This window comes from Heptranchias perlo, chromosome 24 (genome assembly GCF_035084215.1).
Source record: "Heptranchias perlo isolate sHepPer1 chromosome 24, sHepPer1.hap1, whole genome shotgun sequence".
Lineage (NCBI taxonomy): Eukaryota > Metazoa > Chordata > Chondrichthyes > Hexanchiformes > Hexanchidae > Heptranchias > Heptranchias perlo.
The window spans coordinates 6,404,918-6,430,519 of record NC_090348.1 but is presented as its reverse complement, the minus strand read 5'-3'; the positions used below and the strand labels follow the sequence as shown (position 1 = coordinate 6,430,519).

At 46.5% G+C, this 25,602-nt stretch overlaps 1 protein-coding gene across 3 annotated transcripts in view; it reads right to left on the bottom strand.

Annotated features, from left to right (window-relative positions):
* The window catches only part of itpr2 (inositol 1,4,5-trisphosphate receptor, type 2), a 295,275-nt gene that overhangs the window by 48,229 nt on the left and 221,444 nt on the right, over positions 1-25,602 (bottom strand). For all 3 annotated transcript variants that reach the window (XM_068004673.1, XM_068004674.1, XM_068004675.1), the window contains exons 44-49: positions 19,665-19,760; positions 18,214-18,330; positions 16,183-16,293; positions 11,084-11,276; positions 6,048-6,173; positions 2,651-2,826 (exon numbers count right to left, since the gene is read on the bottom strand). In XM_068004673.1, coding sequence (XP_067860774.1) covers positions 2,651-2,826; positions 6,048-6,173; positions 11,084-11,276; positions 16,183-16,293; positions 18,214-18,330; positions 19,665-19,760 — 819 coding nt within the window. The remainder of the gene's footprint in view (positions 1-2,650; positions 2,827-6,047; positions 6,174-11,083; positions 11,277-16,182; positions 16,294-18,213; positions 18,331-19,664; positions 19,761-25,602) is intronic.

The window sequence follows — 25,602 nt, the reverse complement described above, 5'->3', positions numbered from 1 at the left end:
ACAACAAAAAAGTCTCACCAGCATATTATTTGCTTTCCCCTCCCCCCACCCCCGAGACAAAAAAAACTCCTACCTGGAATTCAAGCCAAGTATGAATTATATTTTCAAATACTGGCGGAAATGACACCTCACTGAATCACACAAGTGTTTGACAAGTAAGAGGACCGTCTGAAATGGGCCTCGTTTTAACCAAAAGTGTTCTAACCTGTTTACAGGAGGGATGGGGGTATGTTACAAGGTGACATTGGAGGATAGGAGTGAATTACAAGGTGACTGCCCTACTATTATCATTATATGATGAAGTAAAAGAGATGGGCCTCAGAGTGTATCGGGGAGGGAGGGTTCGGGGAAGGAGAATTCCTACATTGGTGCATTGGTTAAAGAACATTTTTACAATTTCACTACGGACAGTGAACAGTGGAAATCTTCCCTCTTGATTCTTTCTGACAAAAGAATTCATCCATCTTGAGGAAATTCAAGGACTCATGACGAGATTATAACAACGATTGGTGCTTGTGGGATTTAAAAGTCACCAGAACAGTGAAATCTGCTGCAACTTCTCACGCATACTTAACACGTATTAAATTAAATTTGATTGAAACGGAACAAACAGAAGAGAGGAGGGACAAGGAAGAGATTTCCTCCCACTTTTGCTCGTGAGTATATTCCATTGCTACCAAGTTTTCAGCCACTGCTACAAGCAACCTTTATGGATATTGTGTTTCACCTCACAGTGTTTGGGGAAAAGTGAAGCTAAAATGTAAGGAGGCGATTTTCAATTTCCGTCTGCCCGATTCACGCCCGAGACACACAGACGGCTGGTACTTGATCATTTGGAGGGTGGTGAGGGAGCACCTCAGCTGCCCCTTGAAAGCTGGTATCAATAGAAAAGTGACCATGAAGCTGTCGCATTGTCGTAAAAACCCAACTCGTTCACTAATATCCAACCTGCCGTCCTCACCCGGCCTGAGCCTATATGTGACTCCAGTCCCACACCAACGTGATTGACTCTTAACTGCCCTCTGAAGCCACTCAGTTGTATCAAAAACTGCTACGAAGAATAACACCTTCACCACACGGACTGCAGCGGTTCAAGAAGGCGGCTCACCGCCACCTTCTCAAGGGCAATTAGTGATGGGCAATAAATGCCGGCCTTGTCAGCGACGCCCACATCCCGAGAATGAACATATTTTTAAAAATACCCAAAGCCCAGCTGATGTAATTTTCAGGTGGGCCTGTGTATTGGGCACACAACACACTCGCCTGTTCCAGGCGGGCCTGTATATTGGGCACACAACACACTCGCCTGTTCCAGGCGGGCCTGTATATTGGGCGCACAACACACTCGCCTGTTCCAGGCGGGCCTGTGTATTGGGCGCACAACACACTCGCCTGTTCCAGGCGGGCCTGTGTATTGGGCGCACAACACACTCGCCTGTTTCAGGCGGGCCTGTATATTGGGCGCACAACACACTCGCCTGTTCCAGGCGGGCCTGTGTATTGGGCGCACAACACACTCGCCTGTTCCAGGCGGGCCTGTATATTGGGCACACAACACACTTGCCTGTTCCAGGCGGGCCTGTATATTAGGTGCACAACACACTCGCCTGTTCCTGTATATTAGGTACACAACACACTCGCCTGTTCCAGGCGGGCCTGTATATTGGGCGCACAACACACTCGCCTGTTCCAGGCGGGCCTGTATATTGGGCGCACAACACACTCGCCTGTTTCAGGCGGGCCTGTGTATTGGGTACACAACACACTCGCCTGTTTCAGGCGGGCCTGTATATTGGGTACACAACACACTCGCCTGTTCCAGGCGGGCCTGTATATTGGGCGCACAACACACTCGCCTGATCCAGGCGGGAGGCTGGTTAAATATGAAAATTGGGGTTCTGTGTCTTTGTAGGATTCCCCGATTGCAACTTTGAAATACAAATGGGCGAAGTGAGGGGTGCTCCTGGAGCACCCGTTTGTACCAGGCAGCGAGCGGCCTTGCCAGGGCTCCTTAAAGGGACTGTCATGCAAAAGGACCCCAGACCTTGTTTTGTTTTGTTTTATATTTTGTAGGAGCGTTGCTGCAGGGCTCTCTCCTCTCCAGGATTGACTCTCCCCTCCCCCCACCCCCCGACCTGCCAGCCCGAACTCTCTCCTCTCCGGGATCGACTCCCCTCCCCACGGGAATGACCTGCCGGCCGGCTCCTACGCCCTCCCATAACCGGCGAGCTGCAGCTGGCAGGCCAGCTGCCCCCACGGCGGGGTTCAAACGAGGCCCGGTGGAAGCAGTTTCAAAAGGGAATTAGATAAATACTTGAAAAGGAACAATTTTCAGGGCTGTGGGGAAAGAGCGGGGGAGTGGGACTAATTGGATAGCTCTACTAAAGAGCCAGCACAGGCACAATGGGCCGATACCAGGAAGTTAATGGGCGGAGGATAGAGCAGCTGCGAATCAGAAGCACTGCCTTGTGCACCCGAATTTCCAGTTGCTTGAAGATCTGCCTTGGGAGCACTAAATCGTACAATGGGTACAATTATCTATCGTACAGTACTAAAAAATTACGCTCAGGTAAATATTTTCATTAATCCCTGGCTCACCCGAGATTTACAAATAATGTCAATTTTCTTGGGGCAACGCGTTGCTACTTACATTGAGAGCACCCAGGAGTATCAGAGTAGGCCCTAGCCCGATCGTGTATATGGACCGGAACATTACAGATACAATAAATAGTCTTATGCCATGAGGCTTCGGTACGAGGATAAGCAAAGCAGTGCAAACAATGACCACTATCCAAAGGAGCAGCGAAAACAGGGGAGAGATTGTACCTGCAAAGGGGAAGAGAGAAAAAAAGGTCAGTGAGTACATGGTAATAGAGATAGCACACTTGGGACAGAGAAGGGACTGATGACCACTGTAGCCATAGCAGATAGCCCTGTAGGCTGTAACTGTGAAAGCAGCAGTTTTTATACATTGCAGGTATTAACCATCTGCTCAACTTGTAACTCAAATGAAACTCTGCCAATCGTCTCTGATCACCTTCTTTCCCGTTTCACGTCCAACGTTAGTGAGGCCTGGACTGCAGCCACCGGGGTAATCCCAGTATATTTGTTTTTCTTGGATATGTAAAAGGAACTTGAATTGGTATTGCACCTTAGAGTGTCTCTGAGAATGCACTTTTGAAGTGCAGCCACTGTTATGTAGGCAAACATGGCAGCCAATGTATGCACAGCAAGATCCCACAAACAGGTGCATCACCAGTCAATCTGTTGGATTTTTTTGGTTGAAGGATGAATGTTGGCCAGGTCACTGAGAGAACACCCGGTTCTTCTTTGGTTAGGGATCTCCAGTGTCTGTCTGAACAGATAGACGAAGTCTTGGTTTCACATCTCATCCGCAACTCTTCTGACGTCCTCCGCCACCTGAACAGTTTCCAGTTTTCCGGCCCTAACTGTCTCCTTTTCATCCTGGACGTCCAGTCCCTCTACACCTCCATCTCCACAGGACGGCCTGCGTCTTCCTTGAACGGAGGCCCAACCAGTCCCCATTCACCACCACCCTCCTCCACCTGGCTGAACTTGTTCTTACATTGAACAACTTCTCCTTTGACTCCACTCACTTCCTCCAAATAAAGGGTTGTTTTAGGAAGCCGTACGAGTTCTAGCTATGCCTGCCTTTTTGTGGGATAGGTGGAACATTCCTTGTTCCAGTCCTACTCAGGTCCCCTCCCTCACCTCTTTTTCCGGTACATTGATGAATGTATCGGTGCTGTTTCCTGCTCTCGCCCCAAACTGGAAAATTTCATCAACTTTGCTTCCAATTTCCACCCTTCCCTCGCCTTCACATGGTCCATCTCCGACTCTTCCCTTCCCTAACTTCTCTATCACCATTTTTGGGGATATTATGTCCACCAATATCTATTATAAGCCCACCGATTCCCACAGCTACCTTGATTACACTTCCTCCCACCCCACTTCCTGTAAGGACTCTATTCCCTTCTCCCAGTTTCTCCATCTCCATTGCATCTGTTCTGACGATGCCACCTTCCACACCTGTGCTTCTGATATGTCTTTCTTCTTCCTCAACCGAGGATTCCCCTCCACTGTCGTTGTCAGGGCCCTCGACCGTGTCTGATCCATTTCCCGCACTTCTGCCCTCATCCCTTCCCCTCCCTCCTAGAACCATGATAGGGTTCCCCTTGTCCTCACCTTCCACCCCTCCTGCTTCCTCATTCAACGTATCATCCTCCGCCATTTCTTCCACTTCCAGTGTGATCCCACCACCAAACATTCCTTCCCCTCCCTTCCCCTTTCAGCATTCTAAAGGGATGTCCCTCCGCGACACCCTGGTCCACTCTTCCATCACCCCCAACACCCGCTCTCCTCCCACGGCACCTTCCTGTGCGAGCGCAGGAGATGCAACACCTGCCCCTTCACCTCCTCCCTTCCCACCGTGCAGGGCCCCAAACACTCCTTCCAGGTGAAACAGCAATTTACTTGTACTTCTTTCAATTCAGTATACTGTATTCACTGTTCACAATGCGGTCGCCTCTACACTGGAGAGACCAAATGCAGATTGGGTGATCGCATTGCTGAACACCTCCGCTCAGTCCACAAGTGTGACCCTGACCTGCCGGTCACTCGCCATTTTAATTCCCCATCCCACTCCCACTCTGACCTCTCTGTTCTCGGCCTCTTACACAGTTCCAATGAAGCTCAACGAAAGCTCGAGGAACAGCACCTCATCTTTCGTTTAGGCACTTTACAACCTTCCAGACTCAACACTGATTTCAATAACTTCAGACCATAACCACTGCTCCCATTTTGTCGGACAGCAAGTGCTGGTAATGGTTCTGCTGTTACCATTTACAGCTCCTCTAGACCCATCTTCTGTTTCTTAACCTGTCCTATTCCCACCTCCCTTGCCTTGCACCATCATCCCTTTTGTCATTTAATCACTCCTGCCCTCCACCCTATCACAGACCTTCCCTTTTGTTCTTTCCACCCTCCCCTCCCCCCGCTCTTTCCCCGGCTCTGTACTTGCTTAAAAACTGTAAATTTTCAACTTCTTCCAGTTCCATGAAAGGTCATCAACCTGAAACATTTACTCTGTTTCTTTCTCCACAGATGCTGCCTGACCTGCTGAGTCTTTCCAGCATTTTCTGTTTTTATACCAGTAAGCATTGCTCAACACTTGCATCAGAGCAATCACTTGTGAAGCCCTGCTACCTGTCATTCTAGAGCTGTGTCTGTGGGCAGTGTCCCCATAGCACCCTGTTCTCCTTGCTCTGCTCCTACACTGGCTTTTGCAGTATTACTGTAGCGTCACTTCATTACACTCATTAGGCTAAAGTGACCAGAAGTGACACATGATAACATTATGAGACAGTATTCTAAGCTATATTGGAAAACCTATGGCTATTATCTGTTATAAATTTAGCAAGAAACAGTAATACGGTGTCGGCCATGGCTCAGTTGGTAACACTCTCACCTCCGAGTCAGAAGGTCGTGGGTTCAAGTCCCACTCCAGAGACTTGAGCACAAAATCCAGGCTGCCACTGCAGTGCAGTACTGAGGGAGTGCTGCACTGTCGGAGGTGCCGTCTTTCTGATGAGACGTTAAACTGAGGCCCCGTCTGACCTCTCGTGGACTTAAAAGATCCCATGGCACTATTTGAAGAAGAGCGGGGGAGTTCTCCCAATATTTATCTCTCAACCAACATCACTAAAACAGTTTATCTGATCATTATTACATTGCTGTTTGTGGGACCTTGCTGAGCGCAAATTGGTTGCCGCGTTTCGCACATTACAACACCGACTACACTTCATTGGCTGTAAAGTGCTTTGGGACGTCATGAAAGGCGCTATATAAATGCAAGTTCTTTCTTTCTATGCCTATTACTCCTTTTAAGCCACAATGCTTCAAATATAATAATAAAATCAGAAAACATGCAAAACACTTGGAAAAATCTTTCCAGGTGATCTGAAAAAGTGTCCGATTAGTGAGCGTTTATTAAAGCAATTAATTTTTGAACGTTCTTTCTCACTTACCCTCATCACCATCATCTCCAAATGGATAGAAAAGTGCGACGGCCAAGTTGATAAATACTGCAAAATTGAAGGAAATGGTCCACCATAGTGATATGTTTTTTGAGAACCAAAACAATCCCGGGTTGTCTGAAGAAAGAAAGAACCAGGTAAATAGAACTATCGTAGTGTTGTCCAATAGAAATCGTTGACTAGCCACAGGTGTGGATATGGCGACACCGTTTTAACCACACGCACTAATTTTACATCGAACTAGCAGCACAGAAATAGGCCATTCGGCCCAACTGGTCTATGCCAGTGTTTTTATGCTCCACATGAGCCTCCTCCCACTCCTCTTCATCTAACCCTATCAGCACATCCTTCTATTCCCTTTTCCCTCATGTGTTTACCCAGCTTCCTCTTAAATGCACCTAAGCTGTTCGCCTTTTTTTAAAATTAGTTCATGGGATGTGGGCGTCGCTGGCAAGGCCAGCAGTTATTGGCCATCCCTAATTGTCCTTGAGAAGTTGGTGGTGAGCTGCATTCTTGAACCGCTGCAGTCCGTGTGGTGAAGGTTCTCCCGCAGTGCTCTTAAGTAGGGAGTTCCAGGATTTTGACTCAACGACGATGAAGGAACGGCGATATATTTCCAAGTCGGGATGGTGTGTGACTTGGAGGGGAACGTGCAGGTGGTGTTGTTCCCATGTGCCTGCTGCTCTTGTCCTTCTAGGTGGTACAGGTCGCGGGATTGGGAGGTGCTGTCGAAGAAGCCTTGGCGAGTTGCTGCAGTGCATCCTGTGGATGGTACACACTGCAGCCACTGTGCGCCGGTGGTGAAGGGAGTGAATGTTTAGGGCGATGGATGGGGTGCCAATCAAGCGGGCTGCTTTGTCCTGGATGGTGCCAAGCTTCTTGAGTGTTGTTGGAGCTGCACTCATCCAGGCAAGTGGAGAGTATTCCATCACACTCCTGACTTGTGCCTTGTAGATGGTGGGAAGGCTTTGGGGAGTCCGGAGGTGAGTCACTCGCCGCAGAATACCCAGCCTCTGACCTGCTCTTGTAGCCACAGTATTTATGTGGCTGGTCCAGTTAAGTTTCTGGTCAATGGTGACCCCCAGGATGTTGATGGTGGCGATGGCAATGCCGTTGAATGTCAAGGGGAGGTGGTTAGACTCTCTCTTGTTGGAGATGGTCATTGCCTGGCACTTGTCTGGCCCGAATGTTACTTGCCATTTATCAGCCCAAGCCTGGATGTCTTGCTGCATGCGGGCACGGACTGCTTCATTATCTGAGAGGTTACGAATGGAACTGAACACTGTGCAATCATCAGTGAACATCCCCATTTCTTACCCTCTGACGGAGGGAAGGTCATTGATGAAGCAGCTGAAGATGGTTGGGCCAAGGACACTGCCCTGAGGAACTCCTGCAGCAATGTCCTGGGGCTGAGATGATTGGCCTCCAACAACCACGACCATCTTCCTTTGTGTCTCAACTACTCCATATGGTAGCAAGTTCCACAGTCTAACTACTCTCTGAGTAAAGAAGTTTCTCCTGAATTCCGTATTGGATTTATTAGTGACTATCTAGTTTTAGTCTCACCTACCCTACCAAACCCCTTCATAATTTTTAAGACCTCCATTAGGTCATGCAACAACCTTCTCTTTTCTAGAAGAGCCCTTTTCTTTAAAAATGCCTTATGGACATAACAGGTAAACGTTAGACGGCTCGGGGCGGGGGGGCCGCGGGGAAGGCATGTCTGAGAAGAAGGGGTAGACGGACAGACTGGGGCGGAGGATTACCGGGGTGGGAGAAGAGGCAAACTACAATGGTGTCATGAATCTAGTAAGGACCAGCCAGCTACATTACAGCATCACATCAGTCTCACAAAGCTTGCGCTGCCCTTGTAAAGGCCCTGTAAAACGAGAGTTCGAATCCAGTCACGGCAGTTTGAGAATTTGAATTCAGTTTACATAATGTGGAAATTAAAAAGCTGGTTTGAGTAAAAGTGACCACAAGGCTGTCGGATTGTCATAAAAACCACCTGTATCATTAACGTCTTTTGGGGAAGGAAGATTGCCGTCCTTACCTAGTCTGGCCTATATATGACTCCAGTCCCACACCAACGTGGTTGATTCTTAACAGCCATAAAGAAAATAGTGGCATGCAGGATCGGATTGGGAAGTGCAGTACTCCAATCCGAGTGCCATGATCCCACCCAGCGGACCAAGTTAAAATTGGCTCTACTGCTTCCCTTTGAACTCGGGTTCAGTGACAGAGGGAGGGAGTCCACACACACTGTTGATTTATAGGACTTACTGATAGAATAGTGAGAGTGCCCATCAGTGCTATTTTATGGTTCCAATAGCAAGGTGCATATTAATGTATGACCAGCGATAGTTTGCATGTCCACACACTAGGTGTAATTTGTTTTGTCCCCAGAAGTACTCAACGGCGGTAACGCTGAGTACTGCTGGGGATAAAAAGAGAAATGGAAATTGAGGCCCAGTGAGAAAGTAAAGGCCTGATGGAGAAACTTCAAAAGAAAAAGAATTGAAGGAACAGGACTTCACTGATCACATATCCAGTGAGGTCTGGAGTCCAGTTATTTATATTTACAAATAAAATACACCCACTGAGTTGAAGCCAAAGATTTGTCAATGACAGGTGTGATTTGGCCCCATCGGTCGTCCAGTCATAATTCTAGAAAATGAAGAGCTGGTGGGAATAAGCATCGACCTAACCCCAATTATTGCTTCTGTTAGTCCGCCAATGGAGGAGGATGTGTTGGACAGAGTTTAGCTGCTGCCAGCCTGTCTAGTGAGCCTTGGGTACTTGGAGGGCATTAATGGGATTGGACAAAGTCAGCATGGGTTTATGAAAGGGGAATCATGCTTAACAAATCTACTGGAGTTTTTTGAGGATGTAACTCGTAGAATAGATAGGGGAGAACCAGTGGATGTGGTGTACTTGGATTTTCAGAAGGCTTTTGATAAGGTCCCATACAAGAGGTTAGTGTGCAAAATTAAAGCACATGGGATTGGGGGGAATACACTGCCATGGATTGAGAACTGGTTGACAGACAGGAAACAGAGAGTAGGAATAAACGGATCTTTTCCCGGATGGCAGGCAGTGACTAGTGGGGTACCGCAGGGATCAGTGCTTGGGCCCCAGCTATTCACAATATATATCAATGATTTGGATGAGGGAACTAAATGTAACATTTCCAAGTTTGCAGACGACACAAAGCTGGGGTGGAATGTGAGCTGTGAGGAGGATGCAGAGGCTCCAATGTGATTTAGACAAGTTGGGTGAGTGGGCAAGAACATGGCAGATGCAGTATAACGTGGATAAATGTGAGGTTATCCACTTTGGTTGTAAAAACAGAAAGGCAGATTATTATCTGAATGGTGATGGATTGGGAAAAGGGGAGGTAGAATGAGACCTGGGTGTCCTTGTACACCAGTCGCTGAAAGGGAGCATTCAGGTGCAGCAAGCAGTTAGGAAGGCGAATGGTATGTTGGTGTTCATTGCAAGAGGATTTGAGTACAGGAACAGGGATGTCTTACTGCAGTTATACAGGGCCTTGGTGAGACCACATCTGGAGTATAGTGTGCAGTTTTGGTCTCCTTATCTGAGGAAGGATGTCCTTGCCATGGAGGGAGTGCAAAGAAGGTTTACCAGACTGATTCCTGGGATGGCAGGACTGACGTATGAGGAGAGATTGGGTCGACTAGGCCTATATTCACTAGAGTTTAGAAGAATGAGAGGTGATCTCATCGAAACATATAAAATTCTAACAGGACTAGATAGACTAGATGCGGGGAGGATGCTCCCGATGGCTGGGGAGTCCAGAACCAGGGGTCACAGTCTCAGGATACGGGGTATGCCATTTAGAACCGAGATGAGGAGAAATTTCTTCTCTGAGGGTGGTGAACCTGTGGAATTCTCAACCACAGAAGGCAGTGGAGGCCAAGTCATTTGATGTATTCAAGAAGGAGATAGATATATTTCTTAATGCTAAAGGGATCAAGGGATATGGGGAAAAAGCGGGAACAGGGTACTGAGTTAGACGATGAGCCATGATCATTTTGAATGGCGGAGCAAGCCCAAAGGGCCGAATGGCCTACTCTTGCTCCTAGTTTCTATGTTTCTAAGATGGATCCCTGCGCCTGAATGGTGAGGCCCAAGGAGCACCCGATATTGGGCCTCATTACCATCAAGCTGCGAACAGTAACGCGCAGCTCGCTGGCAAAGTTCGGGCTGCTGATCGACACCAGCAGAGACCCTCAGGTAAATGATTATAGGGGAACCAGGAAAGGGGCCCATCGGCTCGGAAAGGGGGGTGATCGTGTCGGAAAGGGGGGCAATCGGATTGAGAAGGGGGGCGATCAGGTCAGGAGGAGGTGGCTAGCAGCGGCCCGCGTTCTTTCAATGTGGGGTCGGGAGGGGCACTCCTGTTCCTCCTGGCTCGACATTCAGGTAAGTATATTTTAAAATCTGACCTTGTTGGTTGCAGCCTAACAGGCAGTCCCTGTAGGTCTGGTTTCCCTGAACGCAGCCAGCGTCGTCTGCCGCAAGGCAAACCAATATTGCAAAGGGAGCCTCCAACAGGCCTTAGATACCTTATTTGCAAATGCAAAGGGCCTAACGCCTGCTGCACGCAATATTTTGGCCTTTACCAATATGGCGGGCGACCCTTCCTGCCCGCTTATTGGAGACTTAGAAGGCCGTTTATCTTCTGAAAAACGGGCGCTGTGTGGCTAAATTTCTAGGCCAATATCTATCTTTTGATATACTGCAGTCCTTAGATTTTAGGAAACTCAATGAACTGGCTTAAAGGATAAACCAACTGATAGGCTTGTAGGTGAGGAAGACTAGTTCTGAAGTAATTTTCTTTCTTCCATAAATCAGAAAATAATTTCTTTTTACACTGGTAGAAGTTTTATACACCTCAAGGCCTAGCTATTAATTGCTAAAAAAAAATACCAGAAGTGTCCCAAAGCTCGAAAAGTGATCTCAGCAGCCCAACCACCATAAGGGATCTGAGGGAGAATATTTACTTTTGATCTTCTTCTGCCAATTCATTTCGCTGTAGAGATCCTCGGTTTGCTGGAAGAAATCATTCACTTTGCTGCCCTGTTCATCCCTCTCGGTGGTGTTGAACACCTTATACTTGGACTCGTGGGTGAGATATTCACAAATACTCGGCACAGGGAAGACTATTTGCTCCATGGTCCGGTCATGTCGCACAATCTGAGGATGGAAGGTAGAATCAGGTTAAGACTTCATGATATACGGTCCCCAGTGCAACTACTGAGAAGGAACAGCAGAGACGTTGGAACAATTTATGAGGCAAGGGCAGAGAAAGCACATCTTAGTCTGCTGGACAATCTCTGACCTCGTATCATTAGAGCAAAGTTTAGGTGGTTTATAACTAGCTGTACCCAAGGTCAGATTATGGCCTGGAGATCCTGCCATGTTGTGTTGTTTTATATAATAAATGCCAGGGTATGGTGGTGGTTATGTTACTGGACTAGTAATCTAGAGAATTTGAGAATTCGAATTCAGTTTAAAAAATAATCTGGAAATAAAAAGCTGGTACCATTAAAAGTGACCATGATGCTGTCCGATTATCGTAAAAATCCCAAATGGTTCATTAATGTTCTTTAAGGAAGGAAACCTGCCGTCCTTACCCGGTCTGGCCTATTTGTGATTCCAGTTCCCACACCAACATGGTTGGCACTTAACTGCCCATCTGAATTGGCCTAGCAGGCCACTCAGTTTAGGGCAACTAGGGATGGGTAATAAATGCCGGCCATGCCAGCGACGCCCACATCCCGAGAATGAATTTTTTAAAAATGAAAAGGGCACTATTCTCTTTAACATTTGAAAAATGCAGTTGCTTCCTGTTCCTGATAGTTCATTTTTATCTTATCCCTCGATATGTTTGTCATAGAAAGTGCTGTCATTGAAAGAGTTAGTTAGGACGCAGTCAAACACGTGCCTGGCAGAAGGTGTTTTTTTTAAAGTAACCTTACTAAACGATGAAGCATCTCATACAGATTAATCCAGCTAGGAAACCAGATAACTGGCTGATGAGTGAATTTGTAATTGGTCACTTATTGTGAGAAAGGCTTTGTTTCAGCTGTTAATTTCTTTATTGAAGATAAATGAGTGGTGAATGTTTGTTCTGGTGCATTGTGAATTAGTCAGTCTGCTGTATTGAATGCAAATGCTTAAATCTCATTGGATTAAAACTGTTGGGGGGAAATTGACCGTTTTTGTTTATACAAACTCCAAGAAAGAGTGACACGGAGACTTGCACTCGTGTCCGACATCTGAAGTGTGAACATCTGAAGTGCGAGGGATAGGAAGTGTGTACTTAAGTAAAATGTTTAATTACATTACAGATTGAGTGTAGAAATGGAGGCCTAGAAAAGATTTTAATTCTGGAAGAGAGCTCCGGAGAGAGCGTGGAGAACACCTTTCGTTAATGAATCACTGCATAGCATGGCTTCATCTCCCACATCACTAATAAATAGTAGTGAAAGCCAGACTGCCCCGAGCCTAATGCAAACATAAGTAATGGTGCGTCAAACTACAGGTAATGACAGGTCATGTCGGGCACTAGTGCACGCCTCCGGATTTTAAACACAAAGGCAGTCAATAGCAATGTCAAGAACCAAGAATGACATTTATTTAGATAACATTTTTTAACATACAAAACATCCGAAGGTACTTCACAAATAGGCAAAAGGAAACCAGATGCTGCACAAGGAAGGGATTAGAAGTGGTGACAAAAAGCTTGGTCAAAGGGATGGGTTTTGAGGAGGGTCAGGAAGGAATAGACAGAGGTCGAGAGGCAGAGGCATTTAGGGAAGGAATTCCAGAGAGTAGGTTCCCAGCAGCCCAATGCTCTGTGGTGGGACAAGAAACGAGGGGGATGTATAAAAGACTGGAGGTGTACGGCTGATTCCACGTGTCAGCCATGGCTCAGTGGTAGCACACTTACCTCTAAGTCAGATGGTTATGGGTTCAAGCCCCACTCCAGAAACTTGACCGCATAATCTAGGCTGACATTCCCAGCGCAGTGCTGAGGGAGTGCTGTACTGTCGGAGATGCCATCTTTTGGATGAGATGTTAAACCAAGGCTCTCTCAGGTTGACGTAAATCATAAAGAAGGACAGGGATTTCTCCCCGGTGTCCAGGTCAATATTTATGCCTCATTATCACATTGCTGCTTGTGGGAGCTTGCTGTGCACAAATTGGCTGCCGCATTTCCTACATTATAACAGTGACTGTACTTCATTGTAAAGCACTTTGGGATGTCCTGAGGCTGTGAAAGGCACTATAGAAATGCAAGTTCTTTCTAGGTAGCAATTTTTGAGGGCTCCTTCCCATTTGAAGCTGGCACAGGTTGTAGCCAAATCTCTTGCATGATGACCTCTTAATCTTGCGGGGATCTCATGCTCTCCAATGTGACAGAAGGAGATGTCATTAAACCAAACAGTATGCGCCTGCAGGCTAAACAGCTCAATGTAGCAGGCAAATATCAACAGCTATTTCTTTGTCCTGTCAGCATAATATGAAAAGGCTTTTTCAAAACATCCATGCAGTTGGAGCAGAATGCTCTTTCAGAACTATGGAGGGGCTAGGTGGGCTAAACGAAATGTGCGTTTCAGAGTTAAAGGGAATTGCAATTCAGTTTGAGTAGCAATTTAGTATAAGTGCAAAGGGCCGCACAATCTTGAGGTAGAGTAGATCAGCCACCAGAACATTAAGTTCAGTGACTCACCCAGCTAATCCACATTCTAAAGTGCAGTCACCTTCCACAGCAGAAGCTTTAGGTTGATCGTGAGCAGAAGCTCAACAGGAGAATACATCATTTTGTGAAGCCCCAGGAAGTCCTAAGCTGAAACAGTATGAAGGGAGTTTTGGGATATTTTACGCTTTTTTTAAAACTAAACTGGAGACTCAGGATTCCCCAACCCACTGGACCTCAGAAACAGCCATGAAAATACATCGGAAGTGGGCGAGATAAAATTCTCTTACCCTGCAAGTCTTGAGTTATTTTACCAGTAAACTATTCCTTCAAGCTGTAGGCTGCAGGAAGATATCAATGGACTGGTCAGGTGGGCAGAAAAGTGGCAAATGGAGTTCAATCCGGAGAAGTGTGAGGTGATGCATTAGGGGAGGGCAAACAAGGCAAGGGAGTACACAATAAATGGGAAGATACTGAGAGGTGTAGAGGGACCTTGGAGTGCATGTCCACAGATCCCTGAAAGTAGATAAGGTGGTTAAGAAGGCATACGGGATACTTTCCTTTATTAGCCGAGGCATAGAATAGAAGAGCAGGGAGGTAATGCTGGAACTGTATAAAACACTGGTTAGGCCACAGCTTGAGTACTGTGTACAGTTCTGGTCACCACATTACTGGAAAGATGTGATTGCACTAGAGAGGGTACAGAGGAGATTTACGAGGATGTTGCCAGGACTGGAGAATTTTAGCTATGAGGAAAGATTGGATAGGCTGGGGTTGTTTTCTTTGGAACAAAGGAGACTGAGGGGAGATTTAATAGAGGTGTATAACATTATAAGGGGCCTAGATAGAGTGGATAGGGAGGACCTATTTCCCTCAGCAGAGAGGGCAATAACCAGGGGGCATAGATTTATAGTAATTGGTAGAAGGATTAGAGGGGAGTTGAGGAAAATGATTTTCACTCAGAGGGTGGTGGGGGTCTGGAACTCACTGCCTGAAAGGGTGGTAGAGGCAGAAACCCTCAACTCATTTAAAAAGTACTTGGATGTGCACTTGAAGTGCCGTAACCTACAGGGCTACGGACCAAGAGCTGGAAAGTGGGATTAGGCGGGATAGCTTTTTTTCAGCCAGCACACGATGGGCCGAATGGTCTCCTTCTGTGCCATAAATTTCTATGATTACTTAGCGCTATGGAGAGGGCCTTTTCTACTTGTAATTAACACCACTTCAGAGCAGGAAGCTTACAGGACATCACTTCCGGGATAGCATGAACCAGAAGGGCAAAAAGTCCAGAGTCAAAAGGAAGTGTGGTGGGTGGAACTTCCAGGGGTGTCTGAACTCAAGTTTCACCCCAACTTCCAATGCCACTGCCAGTCCTCCACCCGAACTGTGCCCCAAGAAAGAGGAGAATTTCTAGGCTTTAAGATCTAAGATTTTCCCCGTTGCCCTTTTCAGAGATCTTGAATGAGCACCTTTTCACCTAATGTGGTGTTGTGTAATACGAGGGCTGCCCTACTATACCAGACACTGTCCCAGACAGAATAGCAGGATCTCCAAATTCTATCAGTTAGTGAGGTGAGCGCTTCCTTCCAAGACGGTGACAAAATTGGAGCAGACAGCAGAAGCTACAGAAGCAGAAGATTGTTCTCCTCGGAGCAGAGAAGGTTATGGGGAGATTTAATAGAGGTGTTCAAAATCATGAGGGGTTTTAATAGAGTAGATAAGGAGAAACTGTTTCCACAGGCAGGAGGGTCGGTAACCAGAGGACACAGATTTAAGATAATTGCCAAAAGAACCAGAGGGGAATTGAGGAGAATTATTTTACGCAGCCAGTTGTTGTGATCTGGAATGCACTGCCTGAAAGGGCGGTGGAAGCAGATTCAATAGTAACTTTCAAAAGGGAATTGGATATAAACTTGAAAAGGAAAAATTTGTAGGACTATGGAGAAAGAGCAGGGGAGTGGGACTAATTCGATAGCTCTTTCAAAGTGCTGACACAGACACGATGACCAAATGGCCTCCTTCTGTGCTGGAAGTTTCTATGATTCCACAATGGTGAGATCACGGCAACTCGTGCAGGGGAAGAAATGAACACCTGAGCACAACTGGACACTTCTGAGTAACCCGTGAAAACCTATGATCGACTATGCTACGTTATGATGATCTGATGGATAGAATAAATTGAATAGCCCACAGTTCTACCCAAGGTGTGATATTTAAAAAAAATTGGGATTCTAATCATGGAGGAAGCTTAAATTAATGCTTCAATTTTGATGCTTGTCCAACCTCTCACCAACTGCACATCTCTATTTCCCCCGTTCATTGTTTCCACTTTGAAATGACGGACGTTAACCAATTGAGAGAATGTAAAAGAGGTTGGTTCCCATACTGATAGCATACCTCAATCTGCGCAGTGTGAATAGCATAATGTCTTAAAGCTTCATCGCCTTCATCCTGCGGATCAGAGCCTGGTTTCAGTTTCTGTTGCAACACTTTGTTATGTTGTGACAGCTGGAAAATAAAACAATGACATCAAAACCCTGTGTGAATCGATGTCTCGGATATAACGGTAGGGCTAGAAATATGGTTTCTTACTGCACAGTGGCAAAAGCTCTTAGCAAACTTGTGTGTTCTAATTTAAGCTGACGCTTCAGTGTAGTGCTGAGGGAGTGCTGCATTGTCGGAGGTGCCGTCTTTCGGATGAAACATTAAACCAAGGCCCTTGGTTGGAATTCTGAGGCCTTGTCTGCCTGTTTCAAGTGGACATAAAAGACCACGTGACACTATTTAAAGAAGAGCAGGGGAGTTCCCCTGATGTCCCGGCCAACATTTATCCCACAACCAACACGAATAAAACAGACTAAATTGGTTGTCCATTTTAATGCTGTGCGCAAATTGGTGGCTGTGTTTTCCTACAAAACAACTGCGACTTCACTTCAAAAGTACTTCATTGCTCGTGAAGCACTTGGAGATGTCCTGAAGATGCAAAAGGTGCGATATAAATGAAAGTTCTTTCTTTCAAAAGTTCTTGCAGACATGGGTCCAGTTTACCGGGGTAGGGTAGGGTAGTGGTTATGTTACTGGACTAGTAATCCAGAGAAGGTGAGTTTAATTCTCACTGTGGCAGTTTGAGAAATTGAATTCAGAAATAAAAAGCTGGTGTCAGTAAAAGTGACCATGAAGCTGTCGGATTGTCATAAAAAACCAACTGGTTCACTAATGTCCTTTAGGGAAGGAAACCTGCCGTCCTTACCCGGTCTGGGCCTACATGTGACTCCAGTCCCACGTCAACATGGTCGAGTCTTAACTGCTCTCTGAAGTGGCCTAGCAAGACAATCGGTTGTATCGAACCGCTATCAAAGGTTCAAGAAGGCCCACCACCACCTTCTCAGGGCAACTAGGGATGGGCAATAAATGCCGGCCTTGCCAGCGACACCCGCATCCTGAGAATGCATTTAAAAAATGCTTAAAAAGTGGGTGGAAAAGAGATCTTTTTCACTATAAAGTTCGTAAAGGAGCTGGTGATCCGATTTCTTACCACAATCTTGTCATAGGGCAGGAAGATAGGATTTGTGTTATTGTGATGGAAGAACAGCATTAATTACAACTACACCGAACCGATGCTGTTGCAAACCGTCTAACATTGAGCCAAGTGACCAAAAGTTTGCTTTTTTAAAATACAACAGCCACTTAGCGACTGGAACTGTTGCTAGATGGAAAAAAAAACGTTCAAAAGGAAAACGGATGCAGAAGTGGCAACTCACTTTCGACATCAAGACAAAAACCACCAACGCAACGTTAAGTATGAATGCAGGCCAAATATTAAATCCAGCAGGCTGAAAACAAGAACCCATTCGCACAACACATTTCTGAAGCTCTGCCCAAAATTGATACGATACAAAGTGCTACAGCCGTGGCTCGGTGGGTAGCACTTCTGCCTCTGAGTCAAGAAGGTCATGGGTTCAAATCCAGCTTCAGAGACTTGAGCCCATAATCTAGGCTGACACTCCAATGCAGTACTGAGGGAGTGCTACACTGTCAGAGGTACCGTCTTTCAGATGAGATGTTAAACCACGGGCCCCGTCTGCCCCCTCAGGTGGACATAAAAGATCCCATGGCACCATTTCAAAGAAGAGCAGGGGGTTCTCCCCGACACCACAGCCAATGTTTATCCCTTGACCAACATCACTAAATGATGATCTGTTGTGTGTAAATTGGCTGCCATGTTTCCTACATTACAACAGTGATTACACTTCAAAAGTATTTCATTGGCTGTAAAGTGCTTTGGGATGTCCAGCGGTCGTGAAAGGCGCTATATAAATGCACCTTTCTTTATACATGGGCATAATGTGTAATGTCAGAGGCAAATACAAGCTAAGATATAAAGTTGAGGAAAATTAATATGCAAATATTTGTGACAAATCAACATACCTGATGAGCCAAAATATAAATATTGTGGCCAACATCCTTTGGCGAGATATGCCCCTCTAAATTCTCATCGTTGTCGACCTCTACACCTTGATTGTAAGCATTCTTTATGACATCAACCTTCAAAACAAAAGATATTCAGCGTTGGATGGTGAACCGTGGAAGCTGCTTAGGCTGTGTATGAGTGTGCAGAGTACAGGAAGGTGGGCGATTCACTCATACTGTGTTGTTATTAAATTGCTTTTGCCATTGATGCACAAAGTAAGGTGGGTGATGGCTTCAGTTGGGGTCAGTGGGTTGTGATCAGGAGTGGGAACCATGGCTGATTTCCTCCTTTTGACAAGGTAAGTAACTTACTCCTCTTCGCCAGCGGGCTGTCATCGCCGTGGCAGCTCCATTATAATGAGGCCAGAGGCCAAATATCTGGGTAGCCTCACCTCGGGCCTCGCCATTCAGGCGCAGGGAATGTACCCTGCGTGCCCAAATTTCTGGGCCTATAAGTGTCTCCGTCACTGAAGTCAAATCATTCAGCTGATGTGCACGTCTCGGAGATGTGGACTCTGGGGTAAAAACTCCCCCGGGGTTTGTCCGCTCTCCGGCTGCAACTTCGGCAGATCAGTTCAAACCTCGGCTGTTTGCACCATTACACCGGGGTATGCGCTAATCCTCCACTGAAGTTACCGTCGGAGATTGGAAGAAACCCCACAGACATTCCAAGCGTTTACCTCTAAACCACTTGGGACTTCCTTGCTTGTTTTATGAATGTATTTTCCTCTCAATCCTAACATTTGACCATTTTTGCATCAGTACAAATTTACCATTCTCCTGAAGTAGAAAGTTGTCAATTTGCTAAATTTCTGTGCTAAAAAATCCAGTGTCTGAAGAGCAGTTTACTTACGATTTAATGAAGTCCAACTTACTGAGAACAGGAGGCAAAGCTTTTACAAGTGTAGCTACTCAGAACTGTTTCCAGTTTACTCAATATTCAACGGCATTAATGGTGCAATAAAACATGTCTTGTGTCTACAGTGACTTTCATGTTGCACCGACACGGGGCGAGCTGTATAACTGGCATCAATTCAATATTTTTTTGTCACGGAGAGACCACTTAGAGAAGGTGATCTTAAGTTCACTGTTAAAGCTGTGCAGCCCGAGCTGATTAAACTCGTACAGTTAATCTTGTGACATCTTTTAAAGCTCACTGTTAGAAAACGTTGTGGGACAGGTTTGAAATATGTGCTTTTTATTAACCATCTGACGAAAATATAAACTTTACATTGTGACAATCACAAATCCACCTGATCTGCTCTGCGCCGATTGAGAACGCAGCAGTAGTTAGACAAGAGTTAGACATTGTCATTCGAAGGAAAAAGATTCTTTTAGGGGTTGCTGTTAGATTGAGCTACATCGAGCGATGCCGTAGAATGATACCGAATAACGATGCGGGTTCTTACCAGTTCCTTCGGGCGCATGTTGTACAGAATTCTTTCTGCGTTCTCACTGTCGTGCCTGCTTTCCATGATGGAAAGTAAAAGCTTAGAAGCATTGTTCTGTTATTATAAAAAACACAGACATTTTATTAAAACGAAACAAGGTAAAGTGAAATGTCCTGTTAAGAGCAACTCCAAACTTTTTGGACTTAGTGATTCGGCATGAGGATTCTAAAGGTGAATCAAAGGATACGCTGTTTTATAACAGGATTATCACAGTGTTTAACTGCTGCTGAGGTGGAGCTCTCTCCCACCCCCCCCCCCCCCAATACCCTTTAAAGCCAAGTTGCTTGGTCATTTAGAGGTTAATTGCTGTATTCAGATTGGAATTAGCAGATAAACTCCAAGCCAGAAGAACCCAGGATGAAATACCTGGTTCACTTTCTCTTTTTTTAAGATTGTTTTGCATCTGAGATGCAGTGTGCCACTTGAGTGTAATGGATGTGTGCTAGACGCAAGACATCCTGTGGCACTGCCTGTCCCTTTGCTCATGGACAAAAACAATTCTGTTTCTCTTCTGTAACTGTTTCTCCACTTCTCAGTTTCTAATTCTATCTGTCTGTCTCTCTGTCTTTTGGTCTCTCCGTAAGCCTCTCACACACTTTTGAGTGACTATCTCATTGTTTTTTTTCCTCATAATTTCTCCCACAAGTTTCTCCTCCCCGGCTCATTTCTCTAACATGCGCTTCCCAACAAATCTGACATACATTTCTTTACTGATATAATCAATTTTTACGTTCCATCTTTTTTATATCCCGGGATATTGCGCAAGACGGGGCAACAACATGTACTAAGTTAGAGACTGAGCATTGTAAGCTGGGTGTCTCAATATAGGGTTAAAAGAGGTGGTGAGGGAGGGAGGGGTTATGGGTCAGAATGGGTGGGAAAGGGAAGGTTGTGTTTCTGAAGGAAGCAGGGAGTTGCGATTGATGAATGGGAGGGAATTGGAGGAGAGGTTCTGGCCTGGGAAGTTGCTGAAGATTAGTTGGGTGGTCGGGCACTTGGAGCACTGTGTTCTGGGAGTGTTCAATGGTGTTGTGGTGTGGGGCTTGGGAGCACTTTAGGGCACTGCTGAGCCTTGGAAGCAGGAGGCTGTGAGAATTCTCACAGCATGAGGTGTGTGGCCTGGGAGCACTCACGTGGGGTGTGATGGGGTATATCAACACTGGGGGAGATAGGATCCAGCACCATTGAGGACACATTGCTGTGGCTTAGTGGGTAGCACTCTAGCCTCTGAGTCAGAAGGTCGTGGGTTCAAGTCCCACTCCAGAGACTTGAGCACATAATCTAGGCTAACACTCCCAGTGCAGTATTGAGGGAGTGCTGCACTGTTGCAGGTACCGTCCTTCAGATGAGACATTAAACCCCTATCTGCCCTCTCAGATGGGCATAAAAGATCCATGTCACTATTTTGAAGAAGAGCAGGGGAGTTCTCCCTGGTGTCCTGGCCAATATTTATCCCTCAACCAACATCACTAAAAACAGATTAGCTGATCATTATCTCATTGCTGGTTGTGGGATCTTGCTGTGTGTAAACTGACTGCTGCGTTTGCAACATTACAACAGTGACTACACTTCAAATATACTCACTTGGTTGTAAAGCACTTTGGGACATCCTGAGGTTGTGAAAGGTGCTATGTAAATGCAAGTTCTTTCTTGGGAACGGGCAGGCCTGAGAATGGCACACAGTGTCAGAGCTGCCCTGGAGCATTGCAAACACACCATCCTGGAGTGAGGAGTACCAGAGGGCACCGAGTGAAAAGCTCTGCCTGGGAAGGCAGCAGACATGGCTGAGATATCTGTCGGAGGGGAGGAAGCCAAAAATGCTGTCCAGAAACGTAAAGCATCCCAAGGAGGGGGGGGGGGGGGGATGGAACTGAACATCTCATTTTCCTAAACAACTTGATGGTGTGAGCAATACAATTCCCAGGCACATTACACTGCTCACAGCTGCTCACCTAGAGCTGCCTCTAATTTCTGTTTAATATTATTCAGCTTGTTTATTATTCTATTTTCTACTTCCTCCTTTCTCCCAACAATTTTCAATGACGCTATTCCAATGCTCTCCCATCTCCCACCCTCTGTGAAGTTGAGCTCGTCCAAAACTCTGCTGCCCGTATCCTAACTCCCACCAAGTCCCGTTCCCCCACCACCCCTGTGCTCGCTGACCTACATTGGCGACCGGTCCACCAACGCCTCGATTTTAAAATTCTCATCCTTCTGTTCAAATCCCTCCGTGGCCTCGCCCCTCCCTATCTCTGTTATCTTCTCCAGCCCGACAACCCTCTGAGATCTCCGCACTCCTCCAATTCTGGTCTCTCGTGCATCCCCGATTTTCTTCGCTCCACCATTGGCGGCCGTGCCTTCAGCTGCCCGGGCCCTAAGCTCTGGAATTCCCTCCCTAAACCTCTCCGCCTCTCTCCCCTTCTTTAAGTCGCTCCTTAAAACATACCTCTTTGACCAAGCTTTTGGTCACCTGTCCTAATATCTCCTTATGTGGCTCGGTATCAAATTTTGTTTGATAACATTCCTGTGAAGCATCTTGGGACGTTTTACTATGTTAAGGGCGCTATATAAAAGCAAGTTGTTGATGCACTAGTGTCTTGTGAGGTGCCTTCTTAAATGGCTTTTGAAAGTCAAGATATCGAATGCACCCTTATCTACAAATTTTGTTATATTTTCAACAAACTTTGGTGAGCCGACACCTGGAGTATTGTGTTGAGATCTGGACACCATATTGACAAAAGAAAAGCATATACAGATGGGCAAAGCCTACTTGCTTGTCAATATTTGCAACTTTGATGTTCTATGAAGCGCCTGGCTGGCAGTGATGGAATGTTGGAGCACTATTTGGCAGACTGCAGAGGAAACCAGTCTTCTGCTCCTGAACACTTTATAGTTCAAAGTCATCGAGCACAGGAGTGTCCAAAGTAAACCCCATGGCCCGCAAGCCCTGGCAACATAGCCTCATCCAGCCTGTGTGTTCTGTTTGCGCTTTTATTTCTTATTCCCTGGTTTGTCGCGGCTGAATTTTGTGGGCCTAGAAGTTTGGAAAGGGCTGCTCTTCATGTTGCCCCCACACTGATGGATAAATCCAAAAGCACAGTGCCAAAGATCAGCTCATATCTGCAGCTTGAGAGGTATGCAAATTAATGAGAGCATTGTTTCAAACATTACCCCATGGCCCCAAGCCTCCATGTAATGACCCTGAGTGGCCCATGAAGATAAGCAGCTTGAACAGTCCTGATCTAGGCCCCGAAATTAATGGGGAGGTGGGAAGGGTGCAGGGGAGCCTAGTAGAGGGCGAAGATCCTGGCAACACTGGGGAACGTGGAGGCCCAGCAGACCATAACGGCAGGGCTTCATTTAAATAAATCGCTTCAGACGCCCACCCCAAAGCCGACCAGATTAACTGCCAGGCGGGAGCAGAAATTAGCAGCAGGAGGCTGCAGCCAGGGACCTGTGGGAATGTGCCTCGGCAATCAGTAGGGGGAGGAAGGCTCGATCGGGAGGGGGTGGGGAGCCTGAGCTGGGGGCGGGGAGCCTGAGCTGGGGGCCTCGATCGCTGGTGGTGGGCGCTTGACAGCTGGGGGCCTCGATTGGGGTGGGGGGAGCCAGAGAGCTCGGGGTGTCAATCGGGATTGGGGAGGCTGAAGGCTTCCTTGTAAGGCCTGGGGGGAGCTTTCCTGCTCCTACTGGCCCACAAGGAGCTTAAAAACTGGCAATGTAGCAAACCTTACCTGGGCCTCTTCTGGTCAGTCGCAACCCTGTGGTCAGGTTAAAAAATAAGTTGCGACGCCGATGGCATAATCGGGCCACAACTTATGCATGTTAAGTCGGCCCCCGCCTGCTTTCAGGGCGAGCCTTGTCCAGTGCTTGAATCGCCACGGTGGCTGGGAATGGGGTCGGGTTGCTCGATCCCGATATTTTAAACCCCGCACCCCCTCGACCCTCTCCCGCCCATGGTAGGGTTAAAATGGAGGCTGATGAGTCGAGCCTACTGCACTTTGTATGCCTTAGAGATATATGGACAGACTGTCAAACCATCCGAACGATTACGATTGGAGCAGCACCATAATAGCTATTAGACATTACCCAAGCCCTCCGTGTCTACATTAGAGATATGGAGCAGCTACAGCTCCACCAACACTCGACGTTAATCCAATGAATTCAGAGAATGCCAGTGACAAAATATCACTCACTGCTTCTGCTCGCTGTCAATGTTTTTACCCAGAACACGGTCCCTCGAGTGTAGAAATTACAAAGGCAGTGTTAACGATCGATTGAGGGAGCAGTGTTATTGGAGCATGCCTTGGTCTTTGGAAACTGTGACTTGCCCATTGGTACCACTTTACCAACTGGGCTGTTCTCAGCCTCCACAAGGGTCATAGAATCAACAGCAGAGAAGGAGGCCATTGGGCATAAACTAGCTCTTCAACTGCAGCTGTCCTTTCTAATAGCCTTACATCATTTTAGGAGAAGGTCTAAGATAGGTTTAGAATGCTTGTATGTAAACGCACGAACCATGGTAAACAAGGTTGGTGAGCTGCAGGTGCAAATAACCACATGGGAAATCAACGTTGTGGCGATAACAGAGACTTGGCTCAAAAAAGGGCAGGATTGGGTACTAAATATTTCTGGGTACAAGGTGTTCAGAAAGATAGGGAAGGAAAGAAAGGAGGGGGGGTGGGCAGTATTGATTAAGGAGAATACTGCAGTGCTGGAGAGAGAGGATGTCCTGGAGGGGTCAAGGACAGAATCTATTTGCTTAGAGTTAAGAAACAATAGAGGTGCCATTACACTACTGGGTGTATTCTATAGGCCACCAATTAGTGGGAAGGAAATAGAGGAGCGAATTTGCAGGGAAATTACAGAGAGGTGCAAGAACTATAGAGTAGTGATAATAGGGGACTTCAACTATCTTAATATAGACTGGGACAGTAACAGTGTAAAGGGCAAAGATGGAGAGGAATTTCTGAAGTGCGTTCAGGAGAACTTTCTTGATTAGTATGTTTCCGGCCCAACGAGGAAGGAGGCATTGCTGGATCTGGTTCTGGGAAATGAGGTGGGCCAAGTGGAGCAAGTGTCAGTGGGGGGAACATTTAGGCTACAGTGATCATAGTGTCAAAAGGTTTAGATTAGTTATGGAAAAGGACAAAGAGCAATCTAGAGTAAAAATAGTAATTGGAGGAGGGCCAATTTCAGTGGGTTGAGAATGGACCTGGCCCGGGTAAATTGGAATCAAAGATTAGAACATAAGAACATAAGAAATTGGAGCAGGAGTAGGCCAATCGGCCCCTCGAGCCTGCTCCGCCATTCAATAAGATCATGGCTGATCTGATCCCAACCACAAATCTAAAGAACACAAGTCGGAGCAGGACCCGGCCACATAGCCCCTGGGCCCTCTCCGCCACCCACAGGGCATTGACCGATCCGAACTCAGCTTCATGTCCAATTTCCTGCCCGCTCCCCGTAACCCCTAATGGGTGGCCTTTAAAGAGGAGATGGTTTGGGTACATTCCCACGAGGGGGAAAGGTAGGGCAACCAAAGCCAGAGCTTCCTGGATGGCGAAAGAGATAGAGAGTAAGATGAAGCAGAAAAAGGGGGCGTATGACAGATGTCAGGTTGATAATTTAAGTGAGAACCAGGCTGAATATAGAAAGTACAGAATAGACTGATGGCTAAAATAAAAGGGAATCCAAAAGTCTTTTATAGGCATATAAATAGTAAACAGGTAGTAAGAGGAGGGGTGAGGCCGATTAGGGAGCAAAAAGGAGATCTACTCATGGAGGCAGAGGGCATGGCTGAGGTACTAAATAAGTACTTTGCATCTGTCTTTACCAAGGAAGAAGATGCTGCCAGAGTCATTGTAAACGAGGAAGTAGTTGAGATACTGGATGG